Consider the following 18,979-nt stretch of genomic DNA (forward strand, 5'->3'; position numbering starts at 1 on the left):
GGTCGACGGGATCATGAGCTTTCGTGGGCACAGTCCACTTCTTCAGATGACCGGAGTGACGTCCACCAGGTTGTGTCTACTAAAAGGATGACAACACATGGAGGATTGAATTCGTTGGGAGGTTGGAAGTTGCCTCGTGGGGAGGTATTTATCTGGTGACATACACACACCAGTCCAACTGATGCTGTTTCCTCCCCACTGTCTGCCCTGAGGCCTGCACCCCCTGTCCAACTCTTGCACCCCTCACCTCCAGCTCTTACTTCAGCTTCCCCAAAGCCTACATTCAGTCCCCCATACCTCTCAAACACCTGCCGAGACTCTTTCATCTGACAAATTCCCAGCCCTAGCCCTGAGCAACCAGAAAGAAAGAAAGAAAGAAAGAAAGAAAGAAAGAAAGAAAGAAAGAAAGAAAGAAAGAAAGAAAGAGTAACCCTGTTCTCAAGGATTCAGATAGACTGTATTTAAAAAAAAACATTTTATCAGTCCACCTCTATTTAGTTTGTGCAAAAGTTTGTCCTTTCAGATTCTATGCCTGTTTCCAAAATCAGAGAGTTTCAGAAGGGCTTTTCTCAGGGACTCGCTGACCTCCTTGTTTCTCAGGCTGTAGATGATGGGGTTGAGCAAGGGAGTCAGGACTGTGTAGAAAACAGAGAATATTTTGTGTACGACTTTGGGCGTGTTGGCTGTGGGGACCAGATAGACGGTGATCGTGGTCACATACAAAACTACCAGCACGATGAGGTGGGATGAGCAGGTGGAAAAGGCCTTTTTCCTGCCGGAGGAGGACGGGATCCTCAAGATGGTGGAGATGATGAAAAAATAGGATATTGGGGGCAGTAGACAGGGGGCAGTGAACCCTACGGCAGCGACAACAAAGGTTACCAGCTCCAGAGTCCGGGTGTCGCTACAGGACAGTTTTATGATGGGTGCAAAATCACAGAAGAAATGGTCGATTTCTTTGGAACCACAGAAGGTTAATTGGAACAACAAACTGTCTACTATCGTGCTGAGAAGAAAGCTACCTAGCCACGCCCCGGCCACCAGCCAGCAACACACCCGGCCATTCATCAGGGCAGTGTAGCGGAGAGGGTGGCAGATGGCTATGTACCGGTCAAAGGACATGGCCGCAAGCAGCATATTTTCTGTAGAGGACAGGACGCCAAAGAGATACAACTGCACAAAACAATTCTTAATGGAAATGGCTCTGTCCCCAGTCAGGAGACTGTCCAGAAGCCGGGGCAGGATGGTGCAGCTGTAGCAGGTCTCCAACCAGGACAAGTTGCCCAGTAAATAGTACATGGGGATGTGAAGGTGCCGATCAGTCACAACTAGCACAAAGAGGAGGAGGTTCCCAGCCACGGTCACAAGGTAGATCACTAGGAACAGCATGAAGAGCAGGGGCTGCAGTTCGGGGCCGTTCCCAAACCCTAGGAGGATGAATTCTGAGATGGGCGTTTGGTTTCTTCCTTCCGCCGTCTCCATAAAATGTATCTAGGAAAAGAAAACCGTTAAATATTGATGGAGCGCACCCAACCTGGAGTAGGACACATCATTCTCCTATATCTCTCCATTGGAAACATGTCAATAAACAGAGGAAGACGTGTTGCATTTAGGTGTTACACTTCCAGCCAAGATGAGCCAAGAGTTTGGAACCCTAATGAATTGCAGAAATGCCCAGTCTAAGACCCTTAAGTTCCCCTGAACATTCAATAAAGACTTTTAACCAGGGTTTTGAAGTAATTTTATCCCATCAGTGTCATATCAACAAAGCTAAAAGACGTAAAATGTCAATAGATTGTAAACGGAAGCGATTTGGCGTTCAGCCAGAGGAGATGAAATTCCCAGCTTGGCCGGGTGGAGATGCACTAGGTTTGAGCACGCTAGCAGGATAAAATTAGCCATTTGAATTTGACAGCCCAGACAATGCCTTGTAGTGGCCACTTGTGTACGTTCCTAAGATCTCAGATACGATTGTGTCAGGCAGCTAGTCTGTGCTACCGAGACTTCGCTGATAGTTTTAGCACCATAACTCCATCCACGATATTGTGGGGAAGTTTACCCAGGCAGGGAATCGCACTGCTTAGATGCAGCATAACCATCCCCCATAAAACACAAACCAAAACACCAAAGAAGCTGTGTGTAGGAAGTTCTAACCAGCTGCCCTTCATTCCAGCTGATTAAAACAATAATTTAGCACAGTGTTTCTCAACCAGTGGTTCGGGTACTCTTAGGGGTTCTCAAGAGAAGACTGGGGGGGGGGTTATGTCAACACAACTGACATTTGTAGAATACTGAATGTTTGTTTTAAGTTTTACAGTGCTTTATTATTTTGGTACTTTTTATCTCCAAAAATTTCATTGCCCAACCATCTACGATTAAGTTGTGTTGCAATGATAGAATTTTTTTTTCTGTGTTTGAAAACTGTAGGTACTGGGGGTACTAATATACATTTATTTTTTAAAAGAGGGTACTTATAATTTTTTTTAAAAAATGGTTACTTATAATTAGTTTCTTGAAAAAGGGGTACTTTATTAAATAAAAGGTTGAGAAACACTGATTTAGAGCGCTGATTGATTCAGCTGAGAAACAAAGAGACTTGCACAAAAAGCAAAGCTCACCCCCTGGGTTCTTTTTTCCTGATGTCAGTTACACAAGGGTAAATTGAGTCAGTTTCATGTGGATTTACACAAGTGCCGCTGAGATCAGAATCCAACGCTGTATAAAGAAATAGGAGAAAAATAAAAATGAAAACTCATCAAGGGAGAAATGGTGAGTCATTTTCATCCAAAAGGGAGAGAAAATGAGAAATTTTAGGAAAAAAGGAAAGAAAGAAAGAGGCAGAATGAGAAAAAAATACAGAGCACGAAAGAAAGAGAGAGAGAGTTTATTTATCCAAAGGTTTTGGGCAATAAATTACAGATTAGTTTAAAGAGATGCAGCAGATCCTCACTGTTAAATCAGGACACATAGTTTTGTGATTTCTTCCTTCCTTTTCCCTTGCACGCTTGTAGACCTATCCTAAATTCCAGTCTTTTCATCCACTGTCTTACGGTGCACTAATATAACCTGAGTCTACACCGGCAGTGGAAAGAATGGGTTGACTTTGGTCCATCCCAACTATGTGATAGAAAATGGAAATCCAGAATAGCACACACACACAAAGAGCAACCAAGGAAAAAAGGGTTTTCAAAATTGTTACAAACAATAGAGCTCACACGGCGAGAAACGAGACTCTTACGTTACACACCCGATACTTTTGGGGAGGACTGAGCCATCCATGACTATTTGCCCAGATGCACAAGAATGGTGGCCCTCATCTCACTTGCCATCAGCTGGCAATGGATCAATTGCTTGTTCTTCTCATTGCGCTTAAAGCCCCTGGCATTGGCCGCTGTTCAAAGATAGGACACTGGTCTAGAATGACCTTTGTTTTCACCCAGTCTGGCCACTCTTATGTTTTAATATGAGAGCCAGCTGATGTCCTTTCTTATTCATAGAATCCTAGACGTCCAGGGTGGGCAGAGACCTCATGAGTCATCGAGTCCAGCCCCCTGCCCAAAGCAGGACCAACCCCAACTCAATCATCCCAGCCAGGACTTGGTCAAGCCGGGACTTCAACACCTTTAGGGAAGGAGATTCCACCCCCTCCCTAGGGAACCCAGCCTATTGCTTCCCCACCCTCCTAGGAAAATCATTTCTCCTAATATCCAAACTAGACCTCCCCCATTGCAACTTGAGACCATTGCTCCTCATTCTGCCATCTTCTCCCACTGAGAACAGCTTCTCTCCATCATCTTTGCAACCCCCCTTTCGCGGAATTGAAGGCTGCTCTCAAATCCCCCCTCACTTGTCTGTAGTCTAAATAAGCCCAAATCTCTCGTAGGTCATGTGCTCCAGTCCCCTCATCATTTTGGTTGCCCTCCACTGGACCCTGTCCAATGCGCCCACATAATTTCTGTAATGGGGAGGCCCAGAATTGGGCACAATACTCGACATAAAACCCAGGTTTTCCTATAACCCATCTACACTGATTTACACGCAGTCCTGTTCTCTCTCCCATGGTGGAAGCCTGAGCAGATATGTAACTGTGCTGATTTCACTTTCTCACCGGTGATCATTTGCCATGTGCTCCTCACACTAACCCGTCAGTCATGCATTAAGAGAGAAAGTTATAGACACTGCACTACATTTTCCACTCCTATTGCTAGTCCTCAGTTATCTGAGCAAATGCAGATTTGGGCTCCTACCTGGATGTGTGGATCTCACAGAACTTCTAGCTGTGTGTTCTTGTTATTGCTGTTCACAGAAATATATGTCGTTCCTGGTGGGCAATTCCTTCTGTCTGGGAGATGAAGTCATCTCCTTTGACATTTTTGCTGGTGGGAATTCAAAGTTTTTGCATAAGAAGATAATTTTCTTTTTAAGGGCAAAACAATGGTGCAAGGATAGTCTCATTACGAACCCCCTCAGGAGAAGTTATCGAAAGCAACTGATGCCCAAGGGTAAACAACAGAAATGGGAGAACTATTAACTCAAAGACAAAGCAACTGGAAAAAGTTAAATGTCTCCTTATGAAGGAAGTTATTGCCCACATCACTCCTGCGATCAGTGGCATTCTTGCTTTGTTTGAGGTTTTCGATGAGTAGATCTGCTAGAATTATACGAAATTTCAAAAGCGACAAGGAGTCCTGTAGCCCCAGAGGGTATGTCTAGACTACAGGGTTTTGTCAACAGAAGTTTTGTCAACAGATACTGTCGACAAAGCTTCTGTCGACAAAGAGCGTCTAGACTACATCCAGTTCTGTCGACAAAGCAAGCTGCTTTGTCGACATAACAGTGTGGACGCAAAGGACAGTGTAGATGCAATAATGCCTTCTATGGACAGAACTCTGTCGACAAAAAGCGTTATTCCTCGTAGAATGAGGTTTACATACGTTAACAAAACTGCTGAGTTTTGTCGATGTTATGTCGACATAACTCAAAGGCAGTGTGGTATAGTTTTGTCGATAAAAGTCTACTGAAAACCTACCAACTGCTATGCCTACCTTCATGCCTCCAGCTTCCATTCTGGACACACCACACAATACATTGTCTACAGCCAAGCACTGAGGTACAACCGTATTTGCTCCAACCCCTCAGACAGAGACCAACACCTACAAGATCTTCACCAAGCATTCTTGAAACTATGATACCCGCATGAGGAAATAAGGAAACAGATTGACAGAGCCAAACGTGTACCCAGAAGTCTCCTTGCAGGACAAGCCCAAGAAAGAAACCAGCAGAACGCCACTGGCCATCACCTATAGTCCTCACCTAAAACCTCTCCAACACATCATAAGTGATCTACGACTCATCCTGGACAATGATCCCTCACTTTCACAGGCCTTGGAAGGCAGGCCAGTCCTCGCCCACAGACAACCCGCCAACCTGAAGAAAATTCTCACCACCAACTATACACCACATCATGGTAACTCTAAATCAGGAATCAATCCATTCAACAAACCTCCGTGCCAACTCTGCCTACATATCTACACCCGCAACACCATCACAGGACCTAACCAGATCAGCCACACCATCACTGGCTCATTCACCTGCACATCTACCAATGAGATATACACCATCATGTGCCAGCAATGTTCCTCTGCTATATGCATCAGCCAAACTGGACAGTCCCTACGTAAAAGAATAAACGAGGTGTACCGGTAGTTCGGAATAGGAATCCTAGTCCGAACTACCTAGTTTGAGCCCCGTGTAGCCGCGCTACACGGGGTTCGAACCAGCGGGGATTTAAAAATGGCGGCTCCCCGCTTATGCAAATGAAGCCTGGGAAATTCAAATCCCGGGCTTCATTTGCAAGTGCGGTATGCCTACATTACCCTCCTAGTTCAAACTAGGAGGGTAGTGTAGACATACCCTAAGGTGCTACAGGACTCCTTGTTGCTTTTGCAGATCCACAGCTACCCCTCTGATACATGAAAATTCAACAATCTTAATTCTATTTCATTGGAAGGGGCGAATTCAGTGCTCCCAAATTAAAAAAAATAAACCTAGGATAAAGCTCATAGGTCAGCATAGGTATGTCTAAACTACATGCCTCTGGTGACAGAGACATGTAGGCTACGTCTACATTGGCCCCTTCTCCGGAAGAGGCATGTTAATTTCCAACTTCAGAATAGGGAAATCCGTGGGGGATTTAAATATCCCCCGCGGGATTTAAATAAACATGGCTGCCGCTTTTTTTCCGGCTTGGGGAAAAGCCGGAAAAAAGCGTCTAGACTGGCGCGATCCTCCGGAATAAAGCCCTTTTCCAGAGGATCTCTTATCCCTACTTGAAAGGATTCCTCTCTGCCCTTGCTCTGAGCCCCTCTCAGACCCCAAACCCATCACCCCCAGCCCCACCGCAGAGCCCTCCCCTCTGTGTATCACCCTCATTCCCTCCCAACCCAACCCCATGCTGTGCAATATCAGGAAACTGGCAGCCATGTCTCTCACCACTGCGTCACTCCACTGAAGTTGTCCATCAACAGAGGAAACCTCATTTCTTTAAGAGGTGGAGCTTCTAATGGAGGTGAACCCAGTGGAGCTATGGATATATCCCCCTAATCCCCTTCAGTGGCATTGAACGTTAAATACAGACTTTTGGGGCTGGGATTTTGTATATCAGCATCCTTCCCATGTGATCTTCACCCATGTAGAAGACAAAGAAAAACATCTAGGTGACGCCTACATTGCAGAGTTAAATTGCAGGTCATTTTTCCGTTTTTCTTTCAAAAGAGGCTTTCCCGAATTTTGGCACGTCTACGCGGAGCCACTTGATGGTGCATTGGGGTTTTCCCGTCCCCTGCATCCCCGTAATGGCACAGACAGACTCCACCAGCCAGTAGAATAGAGGGAGTTTATTGCTTCTCCAGGATACAGCACAGCGCAGATGTTATCTGGAACTGGGGCTAAGAGGCCTCAGTGCCCCCCCTTGAGATGGGGGGTGGCTGGGCCATACAATCACAGCCCCCCTCCCTAGCTCCTTCTCCCCTGCTTCCCAGACAGAAACTAAAGACCGTCCCTTCCAGCTCTGCCCCCCAGCCAGGGGTGGCATTCCACCTTCCTTTGTTCCTTTGTTCCTTTGTTCCAGGGAGACCTGGGGGGTAACTGGTAGAACAGGTTACCTCCCTGTCCCATCAGCTACTCGGCTGGGCCGTGGTACCGGCAGCAGCCAGTGGGGGTCACCCACAGCCCAAGCCTAGAAACCAGCAAGCTACCTACACTACGTCACAGCCACACTTGGGAAAAACCTGCTCTTTCGTCCCTTGTGCCCCATAGATTGAGGTTCACAGGGATGGTGAAAAAGCGTGTCTGCTTTTTTGACTATTTTTTTGGAAAAGCAGATGCGTTCCTTGTGGCATTGCTTTTCCAAGATCCCACAGGTATCCCGGAAAAGCAATTCAGTCTCGACATAGCCCTATTGTCTGGAAAGATATTTGGGTTTCAATGATGGGTGTGCCTGCCATCCAAATAAAATGAAATGAAGGAATAAAATGTACAGAAAATAAGCACTCCAAAACATGAGTCAACTTTGATTGCTCTGCATACAGGGTATTTCTGTCTGGTGTGACAGCGGGGCATGTGAGAGAAGCTATGCTGAGATTTTCAAAGAGTCATTGAATCATAGAACCCTAAGGTGGGAATAAAGTCTCAGTTGATTGAGTTGGGGTTGGTCCTGCGTTGGGCAGGAGGCTGGACCCGATGGCTCCCGAGGTCTCCTCCAGCCCTGGGATTCTAAATGTGAATATGTTTTTGCCAGTGTACATTATTTGGACTATTTCTAGGGCTAAAGCAGTATGCATACGTGTTTGTGCCCTTGTGTGTGTGTAGGTGAACCTACAAGATGTGAATATGTTTGTCATTGTCTCACAGTTTGTCACTGGCCACGCATTGGTGGATTAGAACGTGGTACATTGGTGCCTAATCTAGGAGCGCTTGTGTGTACGGGAGTGTTCATCATTGTCTCTGTATTCCTAGGGGCTCATGGCTGGGTATTCAGGAGTGAATATTGTTGTGTGCCTGGTTGAGAATGTCCCGGAACAATGACAGAACATGAAGGCCTACATCTGGACAAGGAGCAATGGTCTCAAGTTGCCATGGGGGAGGTCTAGGTTGGATATTAGGAAAAACTATTTCCCTAGGAGGGTGGTGAAGCGCTGGGCTGGGTTCCCTAGGAAGGGGGTGGAATCTCCATCCCTAGAGGTGTTTCAGTCCTGGCTGGACAGAGCCCTGACTGGGATAATTGCGTTGGAGTTGCTCCTCCTTTGGGTAGGAGGTCAGACTCAATGCCTCCTGAGGACTCTGCCAGCCCTGGGATTCTATGATGCTATGATTTCCCAGGCAGATGTGTTAGATCCCAGGGCCCTAGCCATGTGTGTGTTGAAATTTCCTGGATCTCAGCAGCATGCAGCATGGTTCCTCCTTTCTTCGCAGAAATGGAATGACATACGTCACTTTTCTTGGGCTCTGAAGAGCAGTGATGGTGCTTGACATACCCTAGTCGATCAAGCACATGGCGTCCCAGACCTGAATTTATGTCGCTCTTCTCCAAGGACGAGGTGTCAAGTGTATCAAAGACACAGAGGTGGTGAGGGTCTCTACGCACAACTACCCTGTACTTAGTCCAATACACCACAGTGTATTACTGGTGTGATCTATCAAAATTCTTCACCATTCACTGTCTTCCATTTTACTGCCCTAAAGTCTCCCTTTATGTTAGCCCTCGCTGAACTGGGTCTCATCTTTAATTAAACCTGTACCTCCTTCAGGTACCACCAAGTGAACTAATGGTGCTCTCCAGCTTCCTTTGCTTTCTTTGATTTATTTTTCCTGTCACAACAACAAAGCATATGAGTTGTGCACGGTTGAGTTACGACCGTCCGCATTTACGAACAAAGATCCCATGCAGTGGTCATAAAGGTGGTCCCCAAGTGATGAACGCAACATGCGCTTACGAACAGTGCGGTATGTATGTAACTCAATGGGGTCTGAGTTACGAACAAATCCCGTTAGGGCCAAGCATTTCCTCCATAACTCGTTTGTAGCTAGGGGAGAGGCTGTACTCCCCCCCCCCCCACACACACACCTTGGAATGTTAGTACAGAGTGGAGGCAAAAACATAGCAGACCAGCCCCACAATCAAATGTCCCTTTGCGGATGCCTGGAGAACCCCCCGTATCCACCAGTATTCGTGGGATGTATTTGGTAAGATTTCCCCCCAGATTGTCTCACAGATTTGTCCTTTTCCTTATCACCCAAAAAAGAAGGAAAGGGGAAGACGACAACAAAAACACTCTAAAATATTCCACTTCTTTTGTAGGGCCAGAAAGGAAGGGAGGAGATGGGAAATGGGGATAGGAAGGAAGGAAGAGAAGGAGGGAGGAAAAAAACTGTATCAGTTCATCTCTATTTTATCATACACCAAACTCCATCCTTTCAGACTCCATGCCAGTTTCTGCGCGCCACCAGTTTCACAATCGTTTTTCTGAGGGACTCTTTGACCTCCTTGTTTCTCAGGCAGTAGATGATGGGGTTGATCATGGGAGTCAGGACTGTGTAGAAGACAGAGAATATTTTGTGTAGGATCTTGGGAGCATTATCTGTTGGAACCACATAGACAGCGATCACGGTCCCGTAGTAAACAATCACCACAATGAGGTGGGAAGAGCAGGTGGAAAAGGCCTTTTGCCTCCCAGTGCTGGACGGGATTCTCAGGATGGCCGTGATGATACAAACGTAGGACGCCAGGGTCAGTAGACAGGGTATAATTGTCCCCACGGCAGAGATAGTAAACGTGAAGGTTTGGTGAGTCCGGGTGTCGCTACAAGACAATTTTATCACGGGTGATACATCACAAAAGAAATGGTCAATTTCTTTGGAATCGCAGAACGTTGATTGCAAGAAGAAAATATGGCCCATGGTGCAGCCCAGAAAGCTGCTTATCCAGGATCCTGACACCAGCTGGCAACAGAAACGGCCGTTCATGCGAGCAGCATAGCGGAGGGGATGGCAGATGGCTAGATACCGATCGTAGGACATGGCCGTGAGCAGCAGATTTTCTGTAGCTGATGTGACACCAAAGAAATATAATTGAACGATGCAGCCCTGAACAGAAATGGTTCTGTCCCCGGTCAGGAGACTGGCCAGCAGCCGGGGCAGGATGGTGCAGCTGTAGCAGGTCTCCAACCAGGACAAGTTTCCCACAAAGAAGTACATGGGGGTGTGGAGGTGCCGATCAGTCACAACTAGCACAACGATGAGGAGGTTCCCAACCACGGTCACAAGGTAGATCACTAGGAAGACAAGGCAGAGTAGGGGCTGTAGTTCTGGGCTGTTCCCAAACCCTAAAAGGATGAATTGATTGATGGGCGTTCCATTTCTTCCTGCAGCTTTCTCCATCGTTCGTACCTAGAAAAAGGAAACTGTTCGTTATTGCTGAAGAGCTCATCCTCCATTTGAGGTGGTCACAACCTGGAGCAGGTGTCCTTGGACCTCTTGGCCTGGCTCCTCTCCTGGCCCTGCCTCCTGCCCTGGCTCACCTCAGCCAGGGGTCCCAATGCTCCCACCCAGCCTGAAGAAGATTCAAGCACCTGTTGGCACACCTTCCCAGACATGTCCTGGGGCAGGTGCAGCCCGGCTGGATTCAGAGACACCTTTGATATCCCCCAGTCCTGCATGGGGCACATCAGAAGCCTCTTTTCCCCACAGTAGATGCGGCTGCCTTGGCACATGGGCCCTTTCAAATTGCCCAGACCCTGGGAAATTGCCCCATTTATCCCCTACCCGGCACTCACAGTCCTGGCTGGCGGGGGAGACCACCCTGGAACTCAGTGTTGCCAGCAGGGAGAGGGTTGGAGGAAAATCCACAGACAAAGCCCTCACCCTGCAACTCCAATCTTTGGCCCAGCCCTAGCCCCGCACTGCATCCCTCACCTGTCCTCCTCGACTCTCTGCCCTTGCTCTGAGCCCCTCCCAGACCCCGAACCCCTCACCCCCAGCCCCACCGCAGAGCCCTCCCCTCTGTGTATCACCCTCATTCCCTCCCAACCCAACCCCATGCTGCGCAATATCGGGAAACCGGCAGCCATGTCTCTCACCACTGCGTCACTCCACTAGGAAAACGAAGTTGTCCATCAGCAGAGGAAACCTCATTTCTTTAAGAGGTGGAGCTGATTCAAAGATAGCGTGGATAGGTCTACCAGAGCTGAGACTTATGCTTCCCAGATGCAGTTTAGTATGAAAACAAAGAGGCTCAGGCTGAGGCTTGTTTGAAGAGCTCTGCAGGTCTCCTCTCCCAACAGAATCAATAAAATAACGTACGGCAATTGATCAATGCAGCTGAGAAGCAAAGACAAACACACCCATGTTTTTCTTCCCTGATCTCCATTATTCCAGGGAAAAACATCATCACCTTCGTGTGGATTTACTGAGACTGGAATCCAATCCCACATCATGAAATGTATCCAAAGAAAAATGAAAACTCATGGGGAGAGAAATAAAAGTGTTGTTTTTGTGGAGAAGAGAGAATATGCTTGGAGAAAATTAAAAACTGGAGCGAAAAGATGGCAGTATAGACACAATAGATAGATAGATTTGTGTATGGGAATAGATAGATAGATAGATAGATAGATAGATAGATAGATAGATAGATAGATAGATAGATAGATAGATAGATAGATAGATAGAAGGGGTGTGTGGGGATAGATAGATAGATAGATAGATAGATAGATAGATAGATAGATAGATAGATAGATAGATAGATAGATAGATAGAAGGGGTGTGTGGGGATAGATAGATAGATAGATAGATAGATAGATAGATAGATAGATAGATAGATAGATAGATAGATAGATAGATAGATAGATAGAAGGGGTGTGTGGGGATAGATAGATAGATAGATAGATAGATAGATAGATAGATAGATAGATAGATAGATAGATAGATAGATGTCAACAAACCTGCTGAGTTCTGTTGATGTTATGTCGACGGAACTCAGCGTCAGTGTAGACGCAAGTATAGTTTTGTCGACAAAAGTAGATTTTTGTCGACAAAACCGTGTAGTCTAGATACACCCCTAGATACATTCAACCTTCTGGTCTTTTCATGCATTGATTTCTGGTGCAGTCATATAAATTGTGTCTGCACCAGAAGTAGCAATGGTAGAATGACACTGGTTCTACATAAACGTATGGCAGAGACACAGAAATCCAGAGTAACGAACACGGACAGAGAGAAACATAAAACCTTAGAACTGGCAAGGATCTCATGAGATCATCAAGTCCAGTCCCCTGCCCTCATTGCAGGACAGAGCACCGTCTAGATCATCCCTGACCGGTGTCTGTCTAACCTGCTCTTAAATATCTCCAGGGATGAAGATTCCACAACCTCCCTAGGCAATTTATTCCAGTGTTTAACCACTCGGACAGGCAGGAAGTTTTTCCTAATGTCCAACCTAAACCTCCCTTGCTGCGGTTTAAGCTCATTGCTTCTTGTCCTGTCCTCAGAGGCCAAGGAGAACAATTTTTCCTCCTCCTCCTTGTGACACCCTTTTAGATACCTGAAAACTGCTCTCATGCCCCCTCTCAGTCTTCTCCTTTCCAAACTAAACAAGTCCAATTCCTTCAGTCCTCTCTCATAGCTCATGTTCTCTAGACCTTTCATCGTTCTTGTTGCTCTTCTCTGGACCCTCTCCAATTTCTCCACATCTTTCCTGAAACATGGTGCCCAGAACTGGACACAAGACTCCAACTGAGGCCAAATCAGTGCAGAGTAGAGCAGAAGAACGACTTCTCGTGTCTTGCTCACAACACTCCTATACATCTAGCCCAGGATCATGTTTGCTTTTTTTGCCACAGCATCACACTGTTGACTCATATTTCGCTTGCGGTCCACTTTGACCCTTAGATCCCTTTCTGCAGGACTCCTTCCTAGACAGTCGCTTCCCATTCTGTGTGTGAGAGACGGATTGTTCCCTCCTAAGTGGAGCACTTTGCCTTTGTCTGTATTAAACTTCAGAAGAGAGACATTTAAAAAATTATGAGCAATAAAACTCACTTAGTGGAAAACAAAGGATACACCCACGGAACCAGTCATCAAGATGCATTTGTGAAGGATTGGTCCATCAATGGTTCGTAGCCAGAATGGTAGGGCCCAATTTCAGGGTGTTTGCCGAAAGCTGGGAATGGGTGGAAGGAAATGGGTTGCTTGATGATTACCTCATGTGCTCATTAAGTACCTGGCATTGGCCATGGTGGGCAGATGCCGGGCTAGTTGGACCTTTGGTCTGACCCACTCTGTCCATTCTGATGTTCTAAATCTGAGAGATGTCCACTGCTCTTTCTTGGGCATGTTTTGCTAGAGACAGTCTGCAGACAACCCCTTTCTCTCTCACATCTGCTCCATCCCATGAACCCTTCCTTCAGATTTTGTGAGATATAGTCTTTGCACGACATTTCCCAGTCCCTTCTACTACCTATAGCCTTCAATTATCCGAGTCAATGGAGCTTTGGGGTTCTACCTGGCTGTCTGGAGCATGCGTCACTTCTTGCTGTATGTCGTTGTTTTTCCGTGTGGCGGTTATTTATGTCTTTCTCTTTCCTGTGAGTTGATGTTACCTCTCTTGAGATTTCTGCTGGTGGGAATTTGAAATTATGGCATTGAGGAAAGAAGTTTATTTTTCAAATGGAAAAACAATCCGACGACGACAGTCTTATTTCTAGACTCAAAGGGGAAGTCAAAAAACCCCAATGGATTCAAAAGGGAAAATAGCAGAGACAGGAGGAATGTTAACATAGCAATAGAGGAAATTTCACTGGAAAGGGAATTAATGTAGGAAGACCTCCTGATCTTTGGAAATCTCTGTTCACCTGATGTATTTCATCTGCTGGAACAAGAGAAAATTATTCTCTTTGATAGGAAGAAAATTAAAATGCTCAAAAGTTTTAAAAAAATCATAGCGTAAGCTCCAATTCCATCAGCACAGTACAAGGACTCCCCACTAAGCACATGATAAAATAGTTTGGAACAAGAGAGAAAGCAGAACAAGGGATGGTGAATAGGGATGTTTTGGAGGAAAGTCCAAGGGGAGGCACCCAATGTGTTAGCAATGCGTAAGATGGTACCTACGGTGCGTATCGTAGATTGTTCATTTCTGCTTATTCCCTATAAATGTTGGGGAACCTCTATTTCACTCTTTGACTGGCCTGGGAACAATAGTGAATCCATATTAGTGACTGAGCCAAGTCCATTGTCCTGGGTACAAACGCACGCAGCTGAATATTTATTACCCCTGATGGAGCAGGACACATGTCAGGCCACCACACCAGTGAATCCTGAATTTACTGTATTGCTGTCCTGGCCTACGACAATACGCATCCCATTTGAGTTCTTGAGACCAGAGTTGGTTCGTTCTTCCTCTCTCTCCCTCCCCTGGATTTTGAGCATTCATTTTTTCTACATTTAATACATACTCTTCTCTTCCGTAGACTGAGTAAGCCCAAATCCCTCAGCCTCTCCTCACAGGTCATGTGCTGCAGCCTCCTCATCATTTTGGATGACCTCTGCTGGACGCTCTCCAATGCATCCACATCCTTTCTGTAGTGGGGGCAGGGGGCAGAACTGGACACAATACTCCAGATGTGGCCTCCATGGTGCCGAATAAAGGGGAATAATCACTTCTCTGGATCTGCTGGCAACGCTTCTCCTAACACTCCCCAATATGCCATTAGCCATCTTGGCTACAAGGGCGCCCTGTTGACTCATATCCAGCTTCTCATCCACTGTAACCCCCAGGCCCTTTTCTGCAGAACTGCTACTTAGCCAGTCGGTCCCCAGCCTGTACCAATGTTTGGGATTCTCCCGTCCCAAGTGCAGGATTCTGCACTTGTCCTTGTTGAACCTGCTCAAATTTCTTTTGGCCCAACCCTCCAATTTCTCTAGGTCACTCTGGATCTTATCCCTTCCTTCCAATGTATCTACCTCTCCCCCTAGTTTAGTGTCATCTGCAATCTTATGGAGGGTGCAGTCCATCCCCTCTTCCAGGTCATTAATACACATGTTGAAAAAAACAGGTCCTAGAACCGAACCTTGGGGCACTCCTCTAGAAACCGACCACCAACCTGATATCAAGCCATTGAGCACTACCCGTTGGGCCTGACAATCCCACCAGCTTTCCAGCCACCTTACAGTCCATTTATCTAACCCATACTTCCTTAATTTGCTGTCAATCCTATTGAATCCAACTGCATTCATTCTCTACTGATTGGGACTTTCTATTTTCAGTTATGCCTTGGAAAGTTAGTCACAAATGTTGCCACCACGGTGATCGGAGAACTTGTATCGAGTTGTAATCTGGGTAGTTCTGTAGCTTGGTAATGAAAAAAAAAGAAAATCTGGAAGGCTGAACGTCTTAAGGTATGTCTAGAATGCACTCTAAAATCAAAACAAGATATGCAATTTGCGCCAATTGCGTATCTTATTTCAATTTTATTTCAAAATAGGCTATTTCGAGACATCCCTTATTCCTCATGGAACGCGGCTTACAGGGATGCCAAAATAGGGTATCTGTTATTCTGAAAATTAATTTGAAATAGTGGACACGTTCCTTGGATGTGACATTGCTATTTCAAGATACCGGCAGTATTCTGAAATAGCCTTGCAGTCTAGATATACCCTTAGTGTCCTTCCATGTGAAATTTGCTGCTTATTCAGTCACATTTTCAGGATCGAGGCAATACTGAAATACCTATACGTCTGTCGATACTGAGAGCAATGTAGACATTGATGCAGGTATGTTAAGTGCAACCATCAGACGTATGACCACAATGCTCTAAGTTCATAAGACGAGTCCCCCACTCAAATAAAAAGCCATGAATGAATTTAAAATGAGTTACAAATGAGCACTCAAAAGCTCAGGACATATTTGAAAATCTCAGCTGAGGTTGTGTGCTAGGAGTTTCCCTTCCCCCAGACACAAATGCGCCATTCGCATGACAATATTTCTCATCAAAGTTTAATTAAAAAATCTAATTAAAGAACAAAATCTCCCTGGTATTTTAGTTACTTCTCTGTCATGAGCAGCCTGGGGATTAAGGGGATAACCATACCTAATCCAGGTAGAGTTGGCCAATAGGAATGTAGGTAGGAATTTCAAACTGGGACAAAGGAAATTTCGGGTTTTCCCTCCTTTGTTCTGGGCAGTTTCACTCTAGCTACTGAGGAAGTTTCACTCCAGCTACTCTTCACTCTTCTGGTAAAGTTTAGGTTAAAAATGTTTTTGTTTTCCTTTGTAACTAAGTTCTAGGCCCATGGTGGAGTTTCCCCATGAGTATTACGTTGTGACTTTTCCATCTAGTCATTATGCTTGCAACAGGAATATGGTGGTGATAATAAAAGTTCTTTCTCTTTTCTTTTATTAACCTAGTATTGGTTAATTTTGTGTCCTGGTTTTACTTTAGGAGGTGAAATTTCCCAAGTAGTCTGTCCCTGGTTTCTTTATTTTTACTTGGGTGGTGGCAATGGATTTTATCCCCAAAATCTAGATTGTTAAGATTTTGGGGGGAAGCTTTATACCAAAGCCTTGTAGATATGGCTTTGGGGTACTTTTGCGAGTCCCCACTTCTTCCCAGAGTGGAGAAGGAGCCATGACATCCTCTGATGAAGACTTACTTAAATTCATGGAGTAGACTTCCTGGGGACATCTACACAGCAGGGCAAAAGTCAAGGATTTCACTGCCCACAAGAGCCATATTATTCTCTGAACGTTCAGCGTGCTATGGCAGGATTACCCGGAGCTAGCCCAAGGAAGGAAGTTTTCCTACAGGCCTCTGGACTAGGCCTCTGGACTATTTTACTTCTATTAGAGGAGTCTTGTGTCTGGACTCTAGCTGCTAGGCTGCATTACCCCTGGTAGAGAGGACTGGTGTATGGACTCTGACCACTAGGCCTTATTGCCCCTGATACAGAGGACCTGTGTGTGGACTTTGGCCCCCTAGGCCGTATTTCTCCTATAAGGGTACGTCTAGATGACCAGAGTTCCTGCTTTTAAAGGGACAGTCCCATATTTAAGCCCTCCTGCATACTTTTTTAAAAAAGGGGAAATTGTCCCGTATTGTCTGTCCCACCCATTATCCCTGTCCAGAACTACTCGTGGTGGCAGGACATCTCCATGAACTGCATGGACATCATCAGCAACTACATCCACAGCCGCTGGCGCTACGAGGTAGACTACCTTTACTCCATGGACATCGACATGAAGATGTTCATGCACATTGGAGTGGAGATCGTGGACACGCTTGTGGGAACCATCAGCTCCTGGCAATACCCGGAGCCACGGGAAAACAATTCCTACGAGAAGCGGCCAGACTCCCAAGTGGCCATCCCCCACGGGGAAGGGGATTTCTACTACGCAGCCAACTTCTACGGAGGGACCGTGTCCGAGGTCTACAAGTTGACCACCGCTTGCTTCAAAGGGGTCACAGAGGACAGAGCCAACGGTATCGAAGCCAAGTGGCACGAGGAAATCCACTGGAATAAATATCTCCTGTACCACAAGCCCAAACGCCTGCTGTCCCTGGAGTATTACTGAGATGAGGAGCTGACCCGACCTCCCATTGTTAAGGTGGAGTGATTGTCCTCGGTGCGCAAGAATCTGAAACGTGTCAGGTTTTGAAGGAAAGATGAAAAAGAAAAGGATGGGTGGATGGCTGTGTGGGAGGGTGGATGGATGGACAGGTTGGTGGATGGATGGATGGATGGATGGATGGATGGATGGATGGATGGACGGATGGGTGGATGGATGCTGTAACACATATGGCAATCTCCTGCAAGTTTAAATATCTTTGGAGTATGTTGGATTAAATGCTAAAGTCATGTGACTTCCAGCCATCCTCAGAGAGGAGGTGGTTGCATAGTTGTACCTAGTTGTACCTCCCCGACTTCCGACAATTCACAGCCATCACCAGTTGAACCATTTACTTCTTGTGGGTTTTTTCTTCATTATTCTGCAACTCTTTTATTTAGTTTTGGTACCTACATCTCTTCACTGGTGGTTTTTCCACAACATCCTAAAAAAAACCCCCAAAGCTCTGAGATGCCTCTTGCAGCTGAGAGAGTCAGTCGGCGAGAGGCTGAAATTATGGATTAGTTAAAATAAATCCCAAGAGAACAGACTATCTATATGCCTAGAATTCTCTATCTACTCCCAAGTTATGGAGGTAGAGCCCAGTTACCTGCCATTGTGTTTCCGTTCCTATGAAGAACAAAAGGTAAGGAAGACATGGGATCATCTTCTTCTTACATGTTTATGTCAGTTTCTTTATACAGGTTGAACCTCCCCAGTCCAGAACTCTCTGGTCTGGCAACATCCATGGTCTGGCATGATGTTAGTTAGCCAGATGTCCACTTAGCATGGGTGTGGCCAAGTTTCCCGTGGTCCCATAGAGTTTGTTTACAGCCCCCAGGCCTGGCTCTCAGTGGTCTGTGCTATTAATTAACTCTAATTTACTCCTCAATGTCTTTTTAGAACACACTGATCAGTGGGAGTGTTGGTAATGGCAGATATGGAAGTTCCCAGCTAGATCACTGATGGATCTTGTTTTATGGAAAACAAAGAGTGGTCTTGTAGCACCTTAGGGTACGTCTACACAGCAGCGTTATGGCGGAATAAGTGACGTTATTCTGAAATAACAGAGAGCGCGTCTACACTGAGTGCCGTTATTTTGAAATTATGTTGAGCTGAAGACTTCTTACTCTGTACCCTTCATTTCATGCGGCGTCAGGGAAGGAGGAAGAGCGTTCTTCCTTCGACTTCCTGCTATGTAGACAGCACCAAAAACCAAACTGAACTATTTCGATTTCAGCTATGCAATTGATGTAGCTGAAGGTGTGTCGCTTAAGTTTACTTTTGCCCTGCTGTGTAGACGCGCCATTAGGGGCTAACCAA

General features: G+C 45.9%; 2 protein-coding genes and 1 pseudogene across 2 annotated transcripts; 1 reads left to right on the plus strand and 2 right to left on the minus strand.

The window, feature by feature from the left end:
• Positions 1 to 519: 519 nt before the first annotated feature.
• Positions 520 to 1,482, minus strand: LOC102448509 (olfactory receptor 1M1-like). Its single transcript, XM_006132663.2, has one exon. The coding sequence runs from the start codon at positions 1,480 to 1,482 to the stop codon at positions 520 to 522; it is 963 nt and encodes a 320-aa protein (XP_006132725.2).
• Positions 1,483 to 9,474: 7,992 nt separating this feature from the next.
• Positions 9,475 to 10,437, minus strand: LOC102448276 (olfactory receptor 1f45-like). The gene has a single exon (XM_006132662.2). The coding sequence runs from the start codon at positions 10,435 to 10,437 to the stop codon at positions 9,475 to 9,477; it is 963 nt and encodes a 320-aa protein (XP_006132724.2).
• A 3,715-nt stretch (positions 10,438 to 14,152) lies between these two features.
• LOC142821311 (histo-blood group ABO system transferase 1-like) lies at positions 14,153 to 17,707 on the plus strand (annotated as a pseudogene).
• Positions 17,708 to 18,979: the final 1,272 nt, after the last annotated feature.

This window comes from Pelodiscus sinensis, chromosome 30, assembly GCF_049634645.1.
Source record: "Pelodiscus sinensis isolate JC-2024 chromosome 30, ASM4963464v1, whole genome shotgun sequence".
Lineage (NCBI taxonomy): Eukaryota > Metazoa > Chordata > Testudines > Trionychidae > Pelodiscus > Pelodiscus sinensis.

Bases quoted from the DNA above. Each gene is read 5' to 3' on its own strand.
- LOC102448509 (XM_006132663.2), bottom strand. From the start codon at position 1,482: ATGGAGACGGCGGAAGGAAGAAACCAAACGCCCATCTCAGAATTCATC.
- LOC102448276 (XM_006132662.2), bottom strand. From the start codon at position 10,437: ATGGAGAAAGCTGCAGGAAGAAATGGAACGCCCATCAATCAATTCATC.